Consider the following 17,694-nt stretch of genomic DNA (forward strand, 5'->3'; position numbering starts at 1 on the left):
GAGTCGATTGTTAACTTTTGTAACTTCTGTAGTCCCGCGGTTGACATTTTGTAAAACTAGAGAAAACCTTAAAAGCCCATATCTTGGACCATGAAGGAGCTAGGAAGTTAACATTTCAGACACAGCCTCCAGTCTGCATTGGCATCAATTTGTGTGAATTTGGGGCAAATCTGAGAAGATTGACAAATTTCTGAAGAAGTTGCTGGCGATAAGGTAATTCATCTTGTTTATTAAAGAGGAAGTGTAGTCACCTTTCAGTCAATACACGTCATTGTGGATCAATCATTCAACCGTTTTTCTTCAAAAAGTAAAATTCTGGAATTCATCGATTTAATGTACATTAATACAGAAATGTCCATTTAAAGAATAGTGGCGTACACAAAGGTCCACCACATGAATTAGTGTAAATACGGTTTGTCCCTTCAGTGCCACGTTAGTCTTCCTCACTGGCTGTTAATAAGGACATGAATTCATCTCTTATTAGGCGAAGAAGCAGAGAAACAACATGATGAGGAAGCATTGGAATGTAAATCACCCGGAACATATTTGACAGCAGTCCATCATGGAATCTTTCTATACATGTGTCACTTCCCGAAAAATGTCACTTTAAACTTGTGACAGAAAGTGTTGTCAAAGTCTATTAACATTCAGTTTCACCAAAGGCACACAAACAGACTCACCGAGCGACTCACCAGCTTTAAAGCTTGAAAACGAACTTTGACTTTGCATATTTTTAGCTTTTTCTCTCTCTTTTTAAAGGATAATGTTATAGTACAAGGCAATAAAAATACAATCTCTGACAAATGAAAGACATAAAATACACAAATTTATGGCTGAGTCACAGGAAATAATACTGTCTAAGCAAAACAAAAGGCACTTCAGACACGAAACATGAGAGGAAGTTTAGCTTGGCTCGTCCCAGAGGAGAATGGACATGATCTTCATCTACTTCATTTTCCATCTCGTCCTGATTGTGCTGACTGGTGGGGTGGGGGGGAGGGGGGCTTGGAGCCGGAAATGCGTCTGATAAAGCGTCTCTGCATCCCCGTGGAGCGTCTGTTGTTCTCCACGATGAAGGCCTCATACCACAGTGTTTCCATCTGCTCCCAGTCTGAGTCCTGCACCATCTGAGGGAATTAACGGCCCCGGGAATAAGATCCACATGTTGGCAGGCACTTCTTAGTGAAAGCATTCCTCTCCCTGCATGTGGTCCTGGGCTCACCTCACCTCACCTCACCTGTACACACTGGTCCATCCGGCCGCTCTCGTTCCCACTGCGCCGGCACACCAGAGGGTGGAGGAGGGGGGGGTGGGGCAATCTGATGTCGGTGAGGGAGGAGGGACCCATTGTGCCTCTGCAACGCTCGGAGCGGCCGTAAAGAGGGTCTCCATAAATAAATAAATTACCCGGCTAAGACAAGGGGCTCTGTCCTGACTGTCCTCTTTCAGTCTTTGTGATCTGCAGCCTCAGGGGGGGTTGAGATGGACCATCAGGACACAGGGGGGGGGGGGCGAAGGGTTATAATGAAGGCAGGGAGGGAGGAGGGGAGGGGCGGGGGAGTATAAGTGACGAATAAGTGGTTTAAGGTCTCTTCCAACCACTCCGGATCAACGCGTCAGCTCGCAGGAAAGGCTGGTTTCGGAGATCTGTGAGCAGGCAGGGAGAGAGGGTGAGAGACAGGGGGGGAGAGAGGGTGAGAGACAGGGGGACACACATGTTAGACGACCACCCAAACCTGACGTCACTAGGCTCAGATTGGGCCTCAAATAGGCTCTATAGTTTCTTTCTGGTCAATTCTAGTTTACAAAAAGAAGAAGCTTTATTTAAGCCACAAATTAAACAGTATTTCTGTCAACATTTTAAGAAAATGTTAAAACTAATCATTAATTCCTGCGATTAGACTTTGTTAATTTATATTAGCAATGCAAACATATCAGCATTCATAGGAGCAAATAAACAGGAAATGACACATTCCCATAGCCTTGCATTGCAACTGACCGCAGCGATACACAAAACAGTGAAATCCAAGACTTTGGGAATGAAGTTATGCAAACACTCTTAAATAATAATAATAGCTAACATTATTACAGTAACAGTACAATGGTCAACAAGCTCTTCTTCTGTATAAATAGCTACTAAACAGCCGGAAGTAAACGTGAACCTTCCAGCTGTGTGATGAACGTTGACACACAAACTGCTTTTTTGTTGTTGCTTTGTTTTTACAAGAGCTTGTTGACCAAAACAACCATGAAGCGACACGGCGACTGACAGGTAGCAAGGACAACACATGGCAACACTGTGGACACGTGAGAGGTAAACGACTGGACAACATGCAACATATAGGGGGGAGGATGACGATGATGATGATGATGATGATGGTGTCCATTAGGGTACAATTAGTTCTGTAACTACCAGAATCCCTGAGGTGAACAGTTAAATAAATCAAGTTATGACGGCTATTTTCAAGCGAACACAGGTGATGTTGATTTCCTGTAATCCTCACAGTAATTAGCAGGTGATTTTACAAAATTTTATGATTTTCGGGGGAAATTACTTTTTTTATTGGAAGATGCATTTTGGAGGTATTTGGGATTTTCTTACAGTCTGTAGGCGTAGAGAGGACTCTTATGGATCCTGTGCTACTTCCTGTGCAGTGCAGTACAGTGCAAAGACGGAAGGTACGCAAGAAAAAATAAAAGCTAAACAGCCAAACAGTTCTCATATAACTTAATTTTTCCTGTGTCCTGTGGATCCATAAGTGTTCAATCTACAGACTACACACCTGGTAAACGAACACCAAATATCTCAGGGGCCAAACATCAAACTAATCTAATCTAATCAAACGTAATTTCCGCCAAATCCATCAATTTGTAAAAAGGTCCGCACGTCACTTGAAACCCTTTAGCAGCATTTGATAATCTATATCTCTTCTGTTGTGTATTTAAGTGCCGTGAAAGCCTCATTTGTTTTGTTTTTGTTTTTGTTTTTATTGCATCCGAAGCGCAGGCCGAAGCAGCTGACATCACTGTAGCAGCACACTGTAGCAGCTGGCGGGCCAAGCGGGCTGCGTTTCCGCCGGGCTACCTTCCTTACCCTCTCTTAGGAGTGGCAAATACTCTCATTAATCTTCTGTTCAGCTGGAGAGGTAGAATGAACAGCAATGGTCGAGGAAAGAAGAGGAACATGTTAGCCGGAAAAACCAACACCAAACAAGTGAGTTAGTCTCATGTCCATCAAAACAAAAACAGTAGCAAAAGCCAAACCTCTTTGAGCTACGACCGCCCAATTTCTTTAGGAAGGCGTCATGCAAAAAAACGCTCACACTCATTAATCTAGGTCGTGTTCTGATTGTGTGTTTTCGCATATTTTCCACACAAAATATGTGGACACACTTACAAGAGAGTCAAAGAGGTTTGGCTGACTCCTATCGCAACACACACACACACGCTGGATAGGAGCTTACTGAGGTAGAACACAAACATGGCAACCAAACAATGACGGCCCAAGTTAGTCCAGAGTGGTTATGGTGGGGTGGTGGTGGTGGTGGGGGGAGGGGGTGAGGGAGGGGGGGTGACTGGGGTCATGCTGCATGCACAAGTGGGTCAAGGAGGGCGTACGAGAGACACCTGGACAACCTTGGCGTTAGGGGGGGAGAGGGGCTAGCAGTTGGCGTCGTCGCAGAGGTTGGCTTCACAGAAGAACCGTGAGCCGCGTTTAGCCGTGCGGGCTGTGAAGGGCACGCTCTTCAGTACTGAGAGGAGGAGGAGGAGGAGGAGGGAGAGAACAACACGTCACACCTGAGGCTTTCTCTGTGGGGAAGGATTACAACTGAGACCACCTTAAAACCAAACAAAGGACCCCGATCAGGGAGGGGAGGAGCCTGGGACGTCACTCAGCGCTGGACGTCTTCGCCATGACGTCATACTTTACTGTTGCATAATTAATGAGCTCTGCTAGTGCTGGCAAAGAAGCATTAAGAGCACTATTAACATAACATGAACACAACATTGAGATTATGCACATTATTATCTGAAGCAGATTAAAGAGTGAGGCAAACATGAATTAGTGGAGGAACTTTCCTGAGGCTGGAGACGGAAAAAGGACTTTTGAAGATCCAATATTTACAACTCTACATGATATAATATTAATAAATAACTAAAAAGAATATTATCTACATCAGGTCTGTCAAACCTTATACTTTGTACATTTCCTCCGCTACATTTTAAGAGGAAGATATTGCAGTTTTGACTCTACTTCACAGATTAAGACGTTAAATACAGTAAACTCATGAAATATATATTAACTTCCAGGATTTCCTTCCATTTGCTCCAAAACAAATGAAGCAACAATGTGAATATTTAGTAAATAATATGTCTGCTTGTGCTTATCTACTATCGATTTGAATTCAGGACTTAGATTCAAGTATTTCTCCTGGTGTAAATTGTGCTTAAAGAATGGAGCCTTCAGGATGTCAGTCTGACCAAACAGCTGCAACTCAGGCGCTCTAACGGTTCGATCGGGACTCAAACCCTGCAGGCTCACACATTCTGTCGCTCAGCAGCTTTAGTTTGCACGTTTCCTCCAAACGAGGAGCGAAAGGAGACGCAGCGGGACGCGAGACGGGCTGCTGACTACTGGCTGGCGTCTGGCTGCACCGCTATGTGCCGCCTGTGCTCCAGATGTGCCGGGGTCCGGACCACATAACACAAGGTGCACTGTAAGGGGGTGGAGCTGTGTATGACCACAGTCATTTTAGGCCTGGGGCGACTGGGGGGGCTGCTGCTGCTGCTGCTGCTGGCACCCGCGGGGGCGTCGCTCTGGGTGCTGTCTGGCCCACCTGTGATGATGTCCTCGATGGTGCCGTCCTTGCCCTCGTATACGGGCCGGTGGTCTTTGGCTTGGCGCTTTCGCAGCTCTGCAATCAGCTCATGTTGCTGCTGCCTCTTCTTCTGGGCCTGGACCTGAATGAGAGGAGGAGGAGGAGGAGGAGGAGGAGGAGGGTATTATTGCTCTTCGCCACATAACCTTGACACTCCAGTGCTCTCTGCTGTACGTGCTGGATCAGTACCTTGGGGTCTTGCTGCTTGGCCTCCTGAGCCAGTAACTTCTCCCTCATTGCTTCCTCCTGCCTCTTCCTCTGCTCATTTTGTTCTACTGCATCCTGTGGAGAAGAGAAGGAGAAGCGAGCAGTCAGCAACAAAACCAGTGCAGCTCAAATGAATCCAAGTCAACAAACTCGCCAAGACAAGTAAAGAGAAACAAAATCGTCCTGTGCTGCTATTCTTACTGTTATTCTTAGTTCTTAGTGTTGCTTCTCTCCCACTTGTGTCTCACTGCAGGAAAACAACTTTGCAGTGAATTCAAATGTGGAAGATGATTAAGATTGAATTGATTTTATAGCGCGGAGAAAACAGATCATCAAGTTACACTGACGGACAAAACAAACTGTTCTGAATGTGTCCTGCTGCTGTCACTCATCTTCTCACTCACTCACACACACACGCATGTCAATGATATACAAATCTAAAAAAAAGCTTAAAATCATAAACATGCACAAAGATAAGGTACACACCAAACACTCAAACAGACACACACGCGTAAACACAAATCCTTGTGCTGCACATTTCCTCGAGCAGATCCCATCAATCCAGACGGAGAACAATCCCAGGAAGTGTGTGCTGCACGTTGGGGCAGGGCAAGGCTGTCCGGGGGTAAAGGGAAGGAGGGGGGAGGGACCAGTCTAAACACCACAGCTGCTGCTCTGAAGCCCGGCCCAGCTGGCCCTTCCTGTTATTTGGCCTCTGACTATTCGCCACGTCCTGTGGCATCGAGACGGGCCAAAGACCAACCCAACCTCTGCTGCTCCGCCCCGACTTAGAGGGATGGGATCTTACAGCGAAGCGGGCAGGGAGGGAGCAGGGGGGGGAGGAGGAGAGTGTGTGAGTGTGACAGTGTGCCTGTGCTCGTACGCTCTCACCTTGTAGGCCCTGATGAAGCGCACAAACACGGGGAAGAACACAGCGGGCGGAGTCGTCTTGGCGCTCTCACCAAAGTAGTTGACCACATTGTTGAAGGCTTCCTAGAATCGGTGGGGGGGGAAGGAGCACAGAGGCAGAATGGGAGCCGTGTTAGTAAACAGAGCCCAGTGAGGAGGCGCGCTCGCTTTGTGTATCGCCGAGTTGCAGCCGAGCCGTGGGCTGAGTTTAGATCGGCGTCTATTTTGGTTTGGCTTTGAGGCGGAGGATGGCGCTGGCTTGTTACCTCGGCTGTCTTGGCGTCCTTCTGCAGCTTGTCCAGCTGCGTGTCGCTGGCCTGCAGGAAGCCTTTGAGCACCGAGTGGTCGTGGAGGCTGCACTCCCTCCTGATCAGATCCATGCCCTTACCCAGCTCCCGCACGTCCAGCAGCACGTTTTCAAGAGACACTTTGAACACACACAGACAAAGTTATAAGAATCTGCGTCTTTGCCTCCCTCCATGCACGCGCCCCTACTGACCAGTAGGAGTCAGTAGTGCAGCCACAACTCCACATGTCTACACCTATTCACTGTGATTGATCACCTGCAGCAGCTTTGTCCACAAAATGCAGCTCGTTGTGGAAGTTGGCGAGCTCGGGGTACTTCTCCTTCACAATCAGGGCGATGTAGTGCAGCAGAGTCATCTTCCTGTCTGTAGACTTTGTGTCCAGAAGCTGCGACAGAAGAGGAAGAGGAGGAGGAGAGAGTCGGCAAAAGCTCCACAAATCAAATGGTTTGCGACAATGAAGACGCCTCGACCTTAACAAGCAACTTAACACTCACCAGGTCCAGACTTTGTAACTTGAAGCCGTACACGCAGCCTCTTTTGCTGCTGTTCATGTAGTTTCCCAAAGCCAAGATGATCTACAGGCGACAATGGACACGGAATGAATGACGCTGCAGACACAAACTACAAACTAGGCCACGACACAACAGACACACTTACTTACCTCCAGCACTCTTTTCAACTTTGGCGCCGACTTCACCGAGCCGGACGCTGCGATGATGGCGTTGAGCTGCGGCGTGAGCATGTTGACGTTGTCGCTGAAGTTCCCGACAAAGGTGATGATGTTCATCCTCTGGGTGAGTCGCTCGATCTTGCTGAAAAACAGCATGAAGCGATCTTCCTCCGCCAGCTGGTCCAGCGGACGGCGCTCTCGCTCGTACTGACGCATGACTTTGATCTCCGCCTCCGTGGGCAGAAAGCGCATTAGGCACTCCACAAAGTCCACAGGTAAAGTCTTTAGGTCAAACCTGAGGGGAGGAGACAAATGTGTAAGAGAATGTCCTAACCTTGAAGGTTGATTAAGTCTTTGATGTTGAGGAAAGGTGTAGTACTTCTCTATTGCTTTGCAGATCTCCTCTGTGGTCTTGTTGGCCTTCCGTAATGTGATGGCCAGGTTCTTGGAGCGGTTGGCGTCCAGCAGAGTGACTTTGTTTGCTGCCTTCTGGGCCACTTTGCTCTTTGTGCAGGTGACGTCCACCACAGGACCCTGAGCTCTGGTCTTAAACAGCTCCTCAAACTTCTCCAGTTCCAGCTCCTGCATGCAAGCACTCATTATTTAACACCAGGGTCGAAACTTTAAAGCAAACAGGTCAGACGGAGCCGTTGTGAGAGACGTGTTTTACCTCCATCACACGCTCGTCGTCGATCTCGTTGAAGACTGTGCCGTTGATCTGATTGGGCTTCAGTGCCGTCCAGTTAAACACGGGCAGGCGGAACTTTGTCTTGATGGGCTTCTTGATTCTGATCGCTGCGGTCAAACGTTTACCAAATATAAGAATCTGTTCACCCTAACTTTACTTTACTGCTACTGTGAATGTGTGTGTTTCTCACCTGACAGACCCAAACTCAAGATGACTGAGGGACAAGCGTCGGGCAGAGGTGGAGGGGCAGGTGGAGGTGGAGGAGGAATGGGAGCGTTGGGCCCTGTGATGAATACAAAAGGGGAAATAACAGTAACACTGTTACTGGAACTCTGCACAGAGCTCCAACACTAAGTATCATTCCGCCTGTGCTACGGTCTAGTCACCTACACACACACACAGGCGTGCACACACACACACAGAGGAAACAACCCTTGTATTTCCTTTTCCTGTCTGCGGTAGAAGCACACGGCTGTGACCTGTCACCTGGCTTGGCACCACGTTGCAAAGCAGAGGAAATGAAAATGGAACTGCAGTGAGGGTCTGCAGGCCAGACAGATGCGACTTTCACTTCAGACACGTTGGCAGACAGACATGATGATCAGCCAGTGAGTCACGGCGGGTTTTACCTGAAACAGAGGGTAGAGGAGGAGGGGGCGGTGGTGGCGGTGGAGGGGGTGGAGGAGCTTCACTGGCTGGAGGTAAGCTGGAGTCGAACACTCCAGCTCCTCCCAATCCCGCCAGCCCAGCTGCTGACCCTGCCGACAGCTGCCTGACGTCGCCCAGAGGGATCCCGAGGCCGCTATTCCCGGCTCCTCCTCCAGCTCCTCCAGCTCCTCCGACGCCCAGTGGCTCGATGGAGATGTCCCCGTCGGGCTTCTTGTGCAGGCGGATGGTTCCCTGCTGCTCCAGCTCCAGCAGCCTCCTCTCGATGTTGAAGTGCCTCTGGAAGGCGGCGTCCTTCTCCTTGAGCACCCTCCTCAGGGTGTTGACCTGGGTGTTGCTCGACTCGTACGTCTCCTGGACAGTCACCAGGGGGAGATAAAGAGCAGGGGGGGGGGACAATGACTCCACAAGCCAAAGACACATCCTGTTTCCTGCTGACCCAATTTGCTGTCACAGCAATTTAGCTCCATAAATCACACAAACCCGACAAAGACAATAAGAGGATATTAGCAGAGTCTCTCGGTGCTTAAGGTTACATAAAACATTTGCCAGGTTTTACCCGTATCGCCTGCAGGTCTTTGTCCTTTTGGAAGAGTAGCTTCTCCAGATCAGCCACCTTCATCATCGTGTCATTCTCAACCTCCAGCAGCTTCTCAGTCACCTGTGAGAGAAGATGGAGAGGAGGGAGGCAAACAGAGAAGCGACCATGTCAGAGAGGATGGGAGACGATTTGATAAACAGATCCGGTGAAATGAAAATGAAGAGCGCGGGCATCATTCCCGGCTCCACTCCCGGCTCTCTGACTCTCTGCCTCTCTCCTCTGTGCAGCGAGGAGCATCAGTGAGAAACATGATACACACAGCAGCATGACGCAGCCAGAGGCCGACACCGCTTTCCCCTTTTGAGTTCGGACATATTTACACATGTCGCACAGGAATTCACTGGGAATTTTCACTCTCCTCCTCCCTCGACATTCCCCCCAAACCCAGAGACGGAGTTTGTTATGAAATTCCTCGAGTGATGTCAGGGCTGCCTACGACCTTTCCATGTGAGGAAGGTCTTTGCGGAGCAGCGTGGGCTCCCAGAGAGAAACCAGGCAAAATAAGAACAACATGGCGATTGTTCTGCACACAAGATGAAAATTTTCCGAGAGGGTTCTGCCCCATTATTACTGAGACTACTTGTGAAATACAAACATTGAGTAGAATTCTAATTACCGCATAGAAAAAGCCAAGAAAAGTACATGGCTGGTGAACCGCAGCGCTCTGGTAAATGAGCAGCGTTGGTGGTCTAGAGGGGCGGAGCTTACGTGGGACAGGTGCTCCTCCAGCTCCTCCACCTTCTCCAGCGCTGCGTTCTTAGTCTCTGCATCCTCCAGCAGACCACCCACATCAAACACGTTATCCAGGTAGGCCTGGATCTGCACCGACAGCTTGTCGCTCTCTGTGTGTTTCGATTTCTGAAAAAAACAAGCAGAATCGGGGAGGTTGAGTTACAGTTAAAGCTTCTTTGGATTGTTTCTTGGTTTGTTAATCGCTAAGCGCCGGCTCCGTACTTCCAGGTAGTCGTCCAGGCCCAGCTTGGTGAACTCATACTGCAGGTGGACTCTGAAGTTCATGTCTTCGACGGAGTGGACCACGATGTTGATAAACTGCATGCAGGCGACCTGGACCACAGACACAGACACAGGTTAAGCACCGAGCGTTGATCCAACTGAACTGGACGCCACATTCCCTCTCAGCCACCATCTGAGCCTCGTCTCACCATGAAGTCGATGTTTCCCTCCTCACAGCGGAAGTAATCCATCAGCCTCTCAAAGCGATGCTTCTCCTTACACACCTACAGGCACAACAACACAGGAGCAGGAGATTTAAAAGCTACTGGATCAACCACTAAAACCACAGCCATCAAACATCTTATTATTGTAATTTATATCTTAGATGCTGATGCACCATCTATCTCCTGTACTCTAGTTATTCATGTGAGTAATCTTAACACAATACAGTTTGTTATTGCAACTCATGATCTCATTTAATTCATGCCAAGAGCTCAGCTGAATGTTAACAGAAGATGACTCACTGCTTTTACAACAACAATCTGTCCTAATGATCACAACTCATGGGAAGTGAAGAGCAGATATCAGTCCTAACTCCATAAAGGATCTAATGTAGAGAGCGGCCACTATGTATTCATGCATTGTTCTGCATATGCCTCCACAGAAACAGTATCTTGTTTTGACTGTTGGGTTGATTAGTTGTTGTGTCTCAGAGGGATTGAGGCTACATGGTAATTATCTTATTCCGGTGTTGAGACGACTGTGCAGACAGAAGCTAACAGGCTGAGTGGAAGCTTTGTGGTCGCCATGGCTCCCACCGGGGAGTTGATCCTGATCATTGTTCAAGGTTGGCTCACATCTGGCCACTTAATGAGGCTGATAACCTTAGACGGAGCACTGAGGGCCGCGAGCTCACACCCACCCCAGGCTCCCACAGGCTCCTCAGCTTCCAGCCCTCTACACTCGCCCGCATGTGGGACTTTACCGGACGCTCTGTTTTGCATACAGTGTTCAAATCCCACACAGCGGCGAGCAGTCTGCACCTCTTTGAAGTTGTCGAAGGCTGACAGGATGATCTCGTGTCCTCCTCGCACCAGACAGACTGCAGCCAGAAGCTCCAGAACCAAAGCTTTCGTCCTGGAGGTGACAGCAGATATGAGACACATTGGAAAGAGTTCCACCGCCAACACTAATGAACACTCTGAAAACTGAATGAATTTGACCTGATAAAGAGGAAAAAGGCTTCATTTTTACTATCCTTTATCCTAACTTATCCTTTAAAAACATTTCAAAACAAGGGCAGACATTTCAACATAGAGCAGTTGAAATGTCTAATCTGAGGCGGCTTTATAGCTCCTCCACGTGTTTACCCTCCCGGCCTTCATTATGAAGTGATCAGCCCCAGTGGTTTACCGCTAATCTCCCCTTAGTAAACATTCCTTTAACAGCCTGTGTATACACCTCTGATCCCGGCTTCAGAGAGCAGCCCGGCCCCATGGAGAACAGGAGGCATATCCAATGAACTGGCTGCAGGGTTTCCCCCCATTGTTTGGCCCAGACTGAAGTCTATGGAGATGGACGGGTGTGTGTGTGTGGGTGGGGTGGGGGGCCTCAGTTCTTACCGTGAGTTCTTATTGTTCATGCTGAGAGCGATTTCGTTGACAGCGTGTGCGTGGGACATGACCATATTGAAGCCGTACTGCGTGACGAAGAAGAGCGAGAGAACAGGATGTGGTTAGAGAAGGTAGAACTTACAGTACGGAATCAGTTCAGCACTTTGACACCATAACACCGTCGTCACGTCCTCACTCAACACCTGCACATCATGGCTCCTTTCATTTGGAGCAGTGTGTGTTGGTGTTAGTCTTTGGTACCTGATAGTTCATGATCGCTCTCAAGCACATGATGCAAACGTGCACGTCATCCTTTTGGCTCACAAGTCGAGAGTTCTTGATGGTTTTGCTGTTGGTAACCGAGCCATAGCTGCAACAGATGGCAGAGGTTAATATCTCTGAAAAGATCTCTAGTTTTATTCTGTGTTTTACAATTAAGTTTGTAATCGAACCGCGTGGCTGGATTTGTTTTTGTGGCTTCGGTGTGGACGGGAGAATGTTATCTGGTCTCCATATGACACACGATAGCTCACAAAGAGAGCGAGAGACAGAGAGAGAGAGAGAGAGAGAGAGAGAGAGAGAGAGAGAGAGAGAGAAACAGAGAGAGAGAGAGAGAGACATGAACTCGTCTGAGATGGCTTTTGAGGTTACAGATGCATTATGGGAGATGGCCGGCTTCTGACTGAGGTCTGTGCACACACTGCTATGATGCAACTCTGTATTGCTTTCATTTTGTGTACACATTAGACTTTGTATTTGCAGTGTATAAACTCTTTGACGAACACAGATTCGGTGGTAATTCAGTAATAAACATCATGCAGCCTGGAAGTCATTTGTGTTGACTTTAGTATTTCTACACCCTGGGATTGTATCATTTACTCCAATTTTACTTTGTCCCTCATGCGGCTTCATCTCCTGCCTGCCTGTGTGTGTTTGTGTGTGTGTGTGTGTGTGTGTGTGTGTGCGTGGCGATGAAGAGGAGCGTCACGACTGTCTGACACATGCAGCCGCTCACAGCTGCCTCTCATCTCCTAAAGATGGAGCAGACACACATCTGGACAGATGAGGGAGGATGAGAGACACACACACACACACGCACAGTGGAGAAGGGGTCAGAGCCTTTCTGTTGCTTATCAACCAACCGAGCCGAACCGTTTACGAGCGAACCAAACAGCGGCGAGGCCTCTGGTGACGCACACATGCTGATACACACTGGTAGCTTTCAGTGTTAGCAGGGCGAGGCGGGAGAAGCAAGCAGAGCCATACGTACCGGAGGACAGACTGGCGGGCGGAGCGCACCAGCGTGTTGCAGAAGGGTTGGCTGCCCATATGGTGCAGATCCTCTATGGACCTGCTCCAGGACTTAGACTTCTCCAAGAAGCCATCGTCCCCATTCTCCTGCCCCTCAAAATCCAACCTGAGCCACAGACAAGACGGGACGGACGAGGCGACACAGGCACGGGGAGGGGGGGAGGGGAGAGGGAGGGGGGTACAGACCAGAGGTAAGGGAGAGGGAGGGGGGCTTAGGTTAGGAAGGCAGCTTGGTAAAAGAGCAGCGAGGGGTTAACACAACATGGACGTCATCAAGCTGCTGCAGTGAAGCTCAGCAGGGAAGTTTCATTTAGTTTCATTCAGGCAGGGAACATTTTGACACCACATCACATAGGATCTGAATGGGAACGCCGTCGGTTTGCCAAGTACGCAGCACATCCAAAGAATGCACGTTGTCATACACACACACACACACACACACAAACACACACACACACACACACTGGCTCGCGCACACACACACACACGTACACACACACACGCACTTCATTCGGTTCTACAGGACAGCAGCTGGATCCACTGCGCAGCGCTGCCCGAGGAAAGACACTGGCCACGACCCCAAGACCCGCAAGGTAATGGACTTGATTAGAGGCGTGTATGTGGTTCTGTCTGTGTGCGTGTGTGTGTGTGTGTGCATGTGTGCGTGTGTGCGTGTGTGCGTGTGTGCGTGTGTGTGTGTGTGTGTGTGTGTGTGTGTGTGTGTGTGTGTGTGTGATCAAGTGTGTCTGTACTCACATGACAGCACACTGAGCAAAGGAGAGGTACTCCACCAGGATGTCAAGACCTCTGTTTTCATCATTGAGGAACTCCCTGACCCACCTGTGACGCAGGGAACAGACAGAGGTTAGGAGGTCAACCACACACACCCACACACACCCACACACACACACTCATATCCTTTCGGACTTGGATTTGACCAGTTAATGGAGGTGGGAGGGTGAGAGAGAAGAGAAACAAAGCGAGGAGCTGAGGCCTGTAGGATTCCTCATGTAGGATTGTGTGAGTTTGATACGTGAGGCGGCTCTGAGGGGGGTCTGCTCCTCCCCGCAGAGAAGGAACTTGGCAGGAATGCGGCGGAAAGTAAACCAGAGTTCCTTGGCGGCTTCACCTTTCCTCACCATTTATAAAAACTCTGCTGCGTTTCTGGAGCGAGGAAGCCAGAACTCCAAACAAAGGAATTCCCACTGCTGCAGCCAGAGAAGGAATGTTGGAGGGCACCGCGGCCGGGATGAACCGGGCTCGGGTCGAACCCCCCGAAAATAGTCGAAAGTATGTAGTCTGCCTTCCCCCCCTCCTTCAGACACTCTAGGAGGGAGGGAGGGAGGACAGGATTGGGGTAAAAGGTTCTTAAAATAGTTTTAGAAAGCGGCGCTGGTTGTGATTCGAGCGACACAGACGAGCCGCTCGAGCCCCACGGAGAGCCGGGCAGGAAGGCAATCACCAGCCTCAAAGTAAGGGAGGGAGGGAGGGAGGGAGGGGAAGAGAGGGGAGCAGAGGAAAGCGAACAAAGCGGACAGATTGGGTGAAGAGGAGGGAGGGAGGTGAAGAGGAGAGGGGAGGGCAGGCTGGATCATCAGTTTCCTGTCTCCTACACCCCCCCCCCCTCCTTCTGACCCCTAACTTCTTTCTCGCCGTCTCCCTTCCTCCGCTTCCTCCGCTCCTCTCCAGCCAGTTTTGCCGTTTCTGATTTTTCTCGGCTGCTCACAATAATAATAACACGTCGGAAGAGGAAAAAAAAGGAAATAGAAAAAAGGGCCCAGAATTCAGACACACACACACACACACACACACAGAATAAACCAGCATCTGCTTCGCTCGATCCCACCCACAAAAATCCTCTGAAAATAGCCGACCTTTCTCTGCGCCCGTGTGTCTTTCTGGGAAACAAACCTTTATCGATGAGGACGAACAGAACAGAACGTTAAAGTATCAGTGTGACGTCTAATTAATAAGTAGAGTTTGTGTTTCTACTCTGACGACTGTGGCTGAGAAGGTTTGTATGTGCGTTTTGGACATTTTTGGACATTTGTCCTACGTGCTACTAGCCGGGTTCAGCGCTGGTCAGCCAGGCGCTTCCTGTCCCTCTGGCACACACAACAAAGCTTCCTGGCTCGGCACTACGGGGGAGTGGACCAGGCAGCACAATGGCTACCATCTGGGCATTATGAGGACCGGCTCTGCTGCTATGAAGTGGAGCTGCAGAGCCTGGCAAGTTAGAACAATAGAGAGAGATCTGGGCACAAGGAACCACAACAGCTCCGAGAAGAAACAAAGAAGCAGCAGAGAAGAGGAGGAATGAAAAGGTCAAATCTGTGTTTGCTTAAGTGCAGATTTAGTGGAGCGTGTCACAGGAAGAGGTGAGGAACACTCTACCCACCTCAGGTACTTTGACTTTAGTGGAGTATTTATGTTTTGTTCTGCTTCACTACATTTACAGTCTGAGTAGCTTTGAAGGTTGAGACACAGATCACAGAAATACCTAATATTTAACTGTTGATAATACATTTATGTCTGTTATAATTAAAATAAAATAAAATAAAATAAAATAAAATAAAGTTAAATTAAATTAAATTAAATTAAATTAAATTAAATTAAATTAAATTAAATTAAATTAATGATAATGAGGTCTGGGGCTTCACTGACCTAAAGAGATGAAAATTACTAAAATTCTTAAATAGTTGAATTCTTCGATCTCCAAATTCAGAGATACAAGGTTTTCCCAGTCAGATGAAATATCTCTACATGAACTCGTATCAGATCCATGTTAAGGAGTTAAGGAGCCATCACCACTCTGACCAGGTTTGGCCTTCATGAGCAATACTTTCACTTCACACACTGGAACATCTCCCTTGTTTATTTTTACTTCTCCGGCCGCTGATGATGAGAATAGATTACCCGATGTGGTTGGTCCTCAGCGATATCTCCAGCTCCCTCAAGACTTTGGTGGATTCCTGGACTCGCCTGCGGAACTTCTGCAACACATAATCAAGCACAGAGAGCGTCGCTGCGGATTCATCATGGTCCGAGTATTACATTACAGTACACACACACACACACACATATACAGTACATATGCTGAAGGACAATGTGTTCAATCCCACCTTTCGTGTGACGCCGGGGTCTAAGTAACTCCGTAGTTTCTGGATGTAGGTGTGTGGTGGATTCTTCACTTGAAACCTCTCCTGAAGGCCAGAGGAGACACACAGCAGATGTAAGCAGGCTGTACGGTGTGTGTGTGTGTGAGTGAGTGTGTCACAGTCTCAGTGTATGCTTGCTCATTTCACAGTATTGGTGAATGCACCTGGTCACAGATCAGGTCCCACTTCTTCTCGTTGTCATACTGCCTGAGGAGCCGGGCTTTGTCTGGAGGCAGGTTCATAGAATTCTGAAAACAAACACAACCACACACACACTTCATTAAAGTCACATATTTCCCGTTTCCTCTTTGTTAGGGTATTTCAGCAGTGCGTCAGTCAACCAACAATAGTAGCACAGAGTCACAATTTAAGCGGGCAGTGACCTCACTTCCTGCCTTGACCAAGCATCCTGTTGCACGAGCTCACCCGCGTCTCCTCTGCATGATCCAGTCGCTCTGGCCCACACTCTGCGTTTGTGACCTCAGCGGCTGCTATCAGAGGAAGGCCGTATTAGCACACCTATCATCCATCAGGCCATAAAATGCTCACTCACCACATCGAGGCGTCCTGAGGGAGAACTGTTTACTACGGCTCAAATTAAACCCTAAACGGCCTCATTTGTGTTTTGGGGCCGACCCACTTAAGCGTTTTACGTCCTCACAACTACTGTAAACCCAGAAAATGTGCGACATGAGCTTTGACTAATGACTTCCTTGCCCGGCCAAGAGCCTGTAAACAGGGGTCGACGTGGAAAAAGGACGTTGGAGCGGACGGCGTCCTCTGAAACTCGTCTCTTTGAAGAGACGCAAGGGATTGTTTGCGCTAAGAAACCTCATTTACGCCCCGTATCAACGTGCGGGCGAGCCAAGGCCTCCTAACCGCCCGGCAGCTTTGACTTCTAACCCGCCAGCCATAACTCAGCCTCAAACGTTACACGGTATCCCGTTAACCCGTCACAGGCCAGACGTGATGTCGGCGCTGGCGAGGAAGGAGGGTAGCGAGGGAGGGCTGGGGTGGATATGTGTCTGATGGATGCAGCAGGACGTATATGCGGAGGTCAGAAATGTCACACGTGAGCATTTCTAAAAGTAGTTTTCCACACAGTTGGGACGGTTTGCTCGCTCACATCAGTGCCCAGAGTGAATCACGTTTGGGCTCAGGGAGGATCCCAGCGGAGGGAACGGCGCTGGCGTCTTTCAAAATGCCGCTGACTCATGCGTCTGTCTGTCTGTCTGTCTGTCTGAGAGTCCAAGGTGTGTTTTTTCTACACCTATTTTTGCAATCGCAGCTCAGAAATAAACACGTTCCCCAAATACCAGAAAGGAAGATGTCAAACTAATGTGAGTGTGATGTGACAACAGTAGCAGGATGTTACTTTCTGGACTTTTTTCGGCACAACCTGATATCCAAAACTCACACGGAGGAGAGGTGACATGCGTTCCAGATGTCCAGAATTACAGCAGGAATGTGCTCTGTTTATACTGGTTACACGTTTGCAATAAATTCTCTATCCCGTTTGACCTGCGAGCCGCACCGTCCTCCTCCTCCTCCTCCTCCTCCTTCTCCTCCTCTGCCTCTCCTGGGAGACATCTAACCCACAACACGGTTTGATTCAGACGAGGAAGGTCGAGACAGGAAGGAAGAGGAGCACGCAGCTCCAGCCCGGGTCGCCGTCAGGCTGGAAACTACCTATTGGTCAAAATTAACCCATAGAACGGATCGCAGTCGT

The 17,694-nt window shown here is 48.9% G+C and overlaps 1 protein-coding gene across 5 annotated transcripts in view; it reads right to left on the bottom strand.

The window, feature by feature from the left end:
- Nucleotides 1-209: 209 nt before the first annotated feature.
- Nucleotides 210-17,694, bottom strand: part of fmnl3 (formin-like 3) — a 28,871-nt gene continuing 11,386 nt past the window's right edge. Inside the window, exons 2-26 of one of the 5 annotated variants that reach the window (XM_076166104.1) lie at nt 16,130-16,213; nt 15,930-16,010; nt 15,724-15,800; nt 13,564-13,647; nt 12,767-12,913; nt 11,758-11,866; nt 11,506-11,582; nt 10,927-11,020; nt 10,093-10,167; nt 9,884-9,994; nt 9,638-9,787; nt 8,888-8,989; nt 8,292-8,682; nt 7,853-7,945; nt 7,645-7,769; nt 7,354-7,556; nt 6,966-7,269; nt 6,799-6,879; nt 6,560-6,689; nt 6,263-6,423; nt 5,979-6,080; nt 5,070-5,162; nt 4,839-4,962; nt 3,095-3,138; nt 210-1,647 (exon numbers count right to left, since the gene is read on the bottom strand). In XM_076166104.1, coding sequence (XP_076022219.1) covers nt 3,101-3,138; nt 4,839-4,962; nt 5,070-5,162; nt 5,979-6,080; nt 6,263-6,423; nt 6,560-6,689; nt 6,799-6,879; nt 6,966-7,269; nt 7,354-7,556; nt 7,645-7,769; nt 7,853-7,945; nt 8,292-8,682; nt 8,888-8,989; nt 9,638-9,787; nt 9,884-9,994; nt 10,093-10,167; nt 10,927-11,020; nt 11,506-11,582; nt 11,758-11,866; nt 12,767-12,913; nt 13,564-13,647; nt 15,724-15,800; nt 15,930-16,010; nt 16,130-16,213 — 3,036 coding nt within the window. In that variant the 3' untranslated portion in view covers nt 210-1,647; nt 3,095-3,100. Of the gene's footprint in view, nt 1,648-3,094; nt 3,139-3,627; nt 3,753-4,838; nt 4,963-5,069; nt 5,163-5,978; nt 6,081-6,262; nt 6,424-6,559; nt 6,690-6,798; nt 6,880-6,965; nt 7,270-7,353; nt 7,557-7,644; nt 7,770-7,852; nt 7,946-8,291; nt 8,683-8,887; nt 8,990-9,637; nt 9,788-9,883; nt 9,995-10,092; nt 10,168-10,926; nt 11,021-11,505; nt 11,583-11,757; nt 11,867-12,766; nt 12,914-13,563; nt 13,648-15,723; nt 15,801-15,929; nt 16,011-16,129; nt 16,214-17,694 lie in introns of all 5 variants that reach the window. The other 4 variants (XM_076166101.1, XM_076166102.1, XM_076166105.1 and 1 more) reach the window with 4 other exon arrangements.

This window comes from Genypterus blacodes, unplaced genomic scaffold, assembly GCF_046128005.1.
Source record: "Genypterus blacodes isolate CSIRO-AG114 ecotype Tasmania unplaced genomic scaffold, CSIRO-AGI_Gbla_v1 ptg000156l_1, whole genome shotgun sequence".
NCBI lineage: Eukaryota > Metazoa > Chordata > Actinopteri > Ophidiiformes > Ophidiidae > Genypterus > Genypterus blacodes.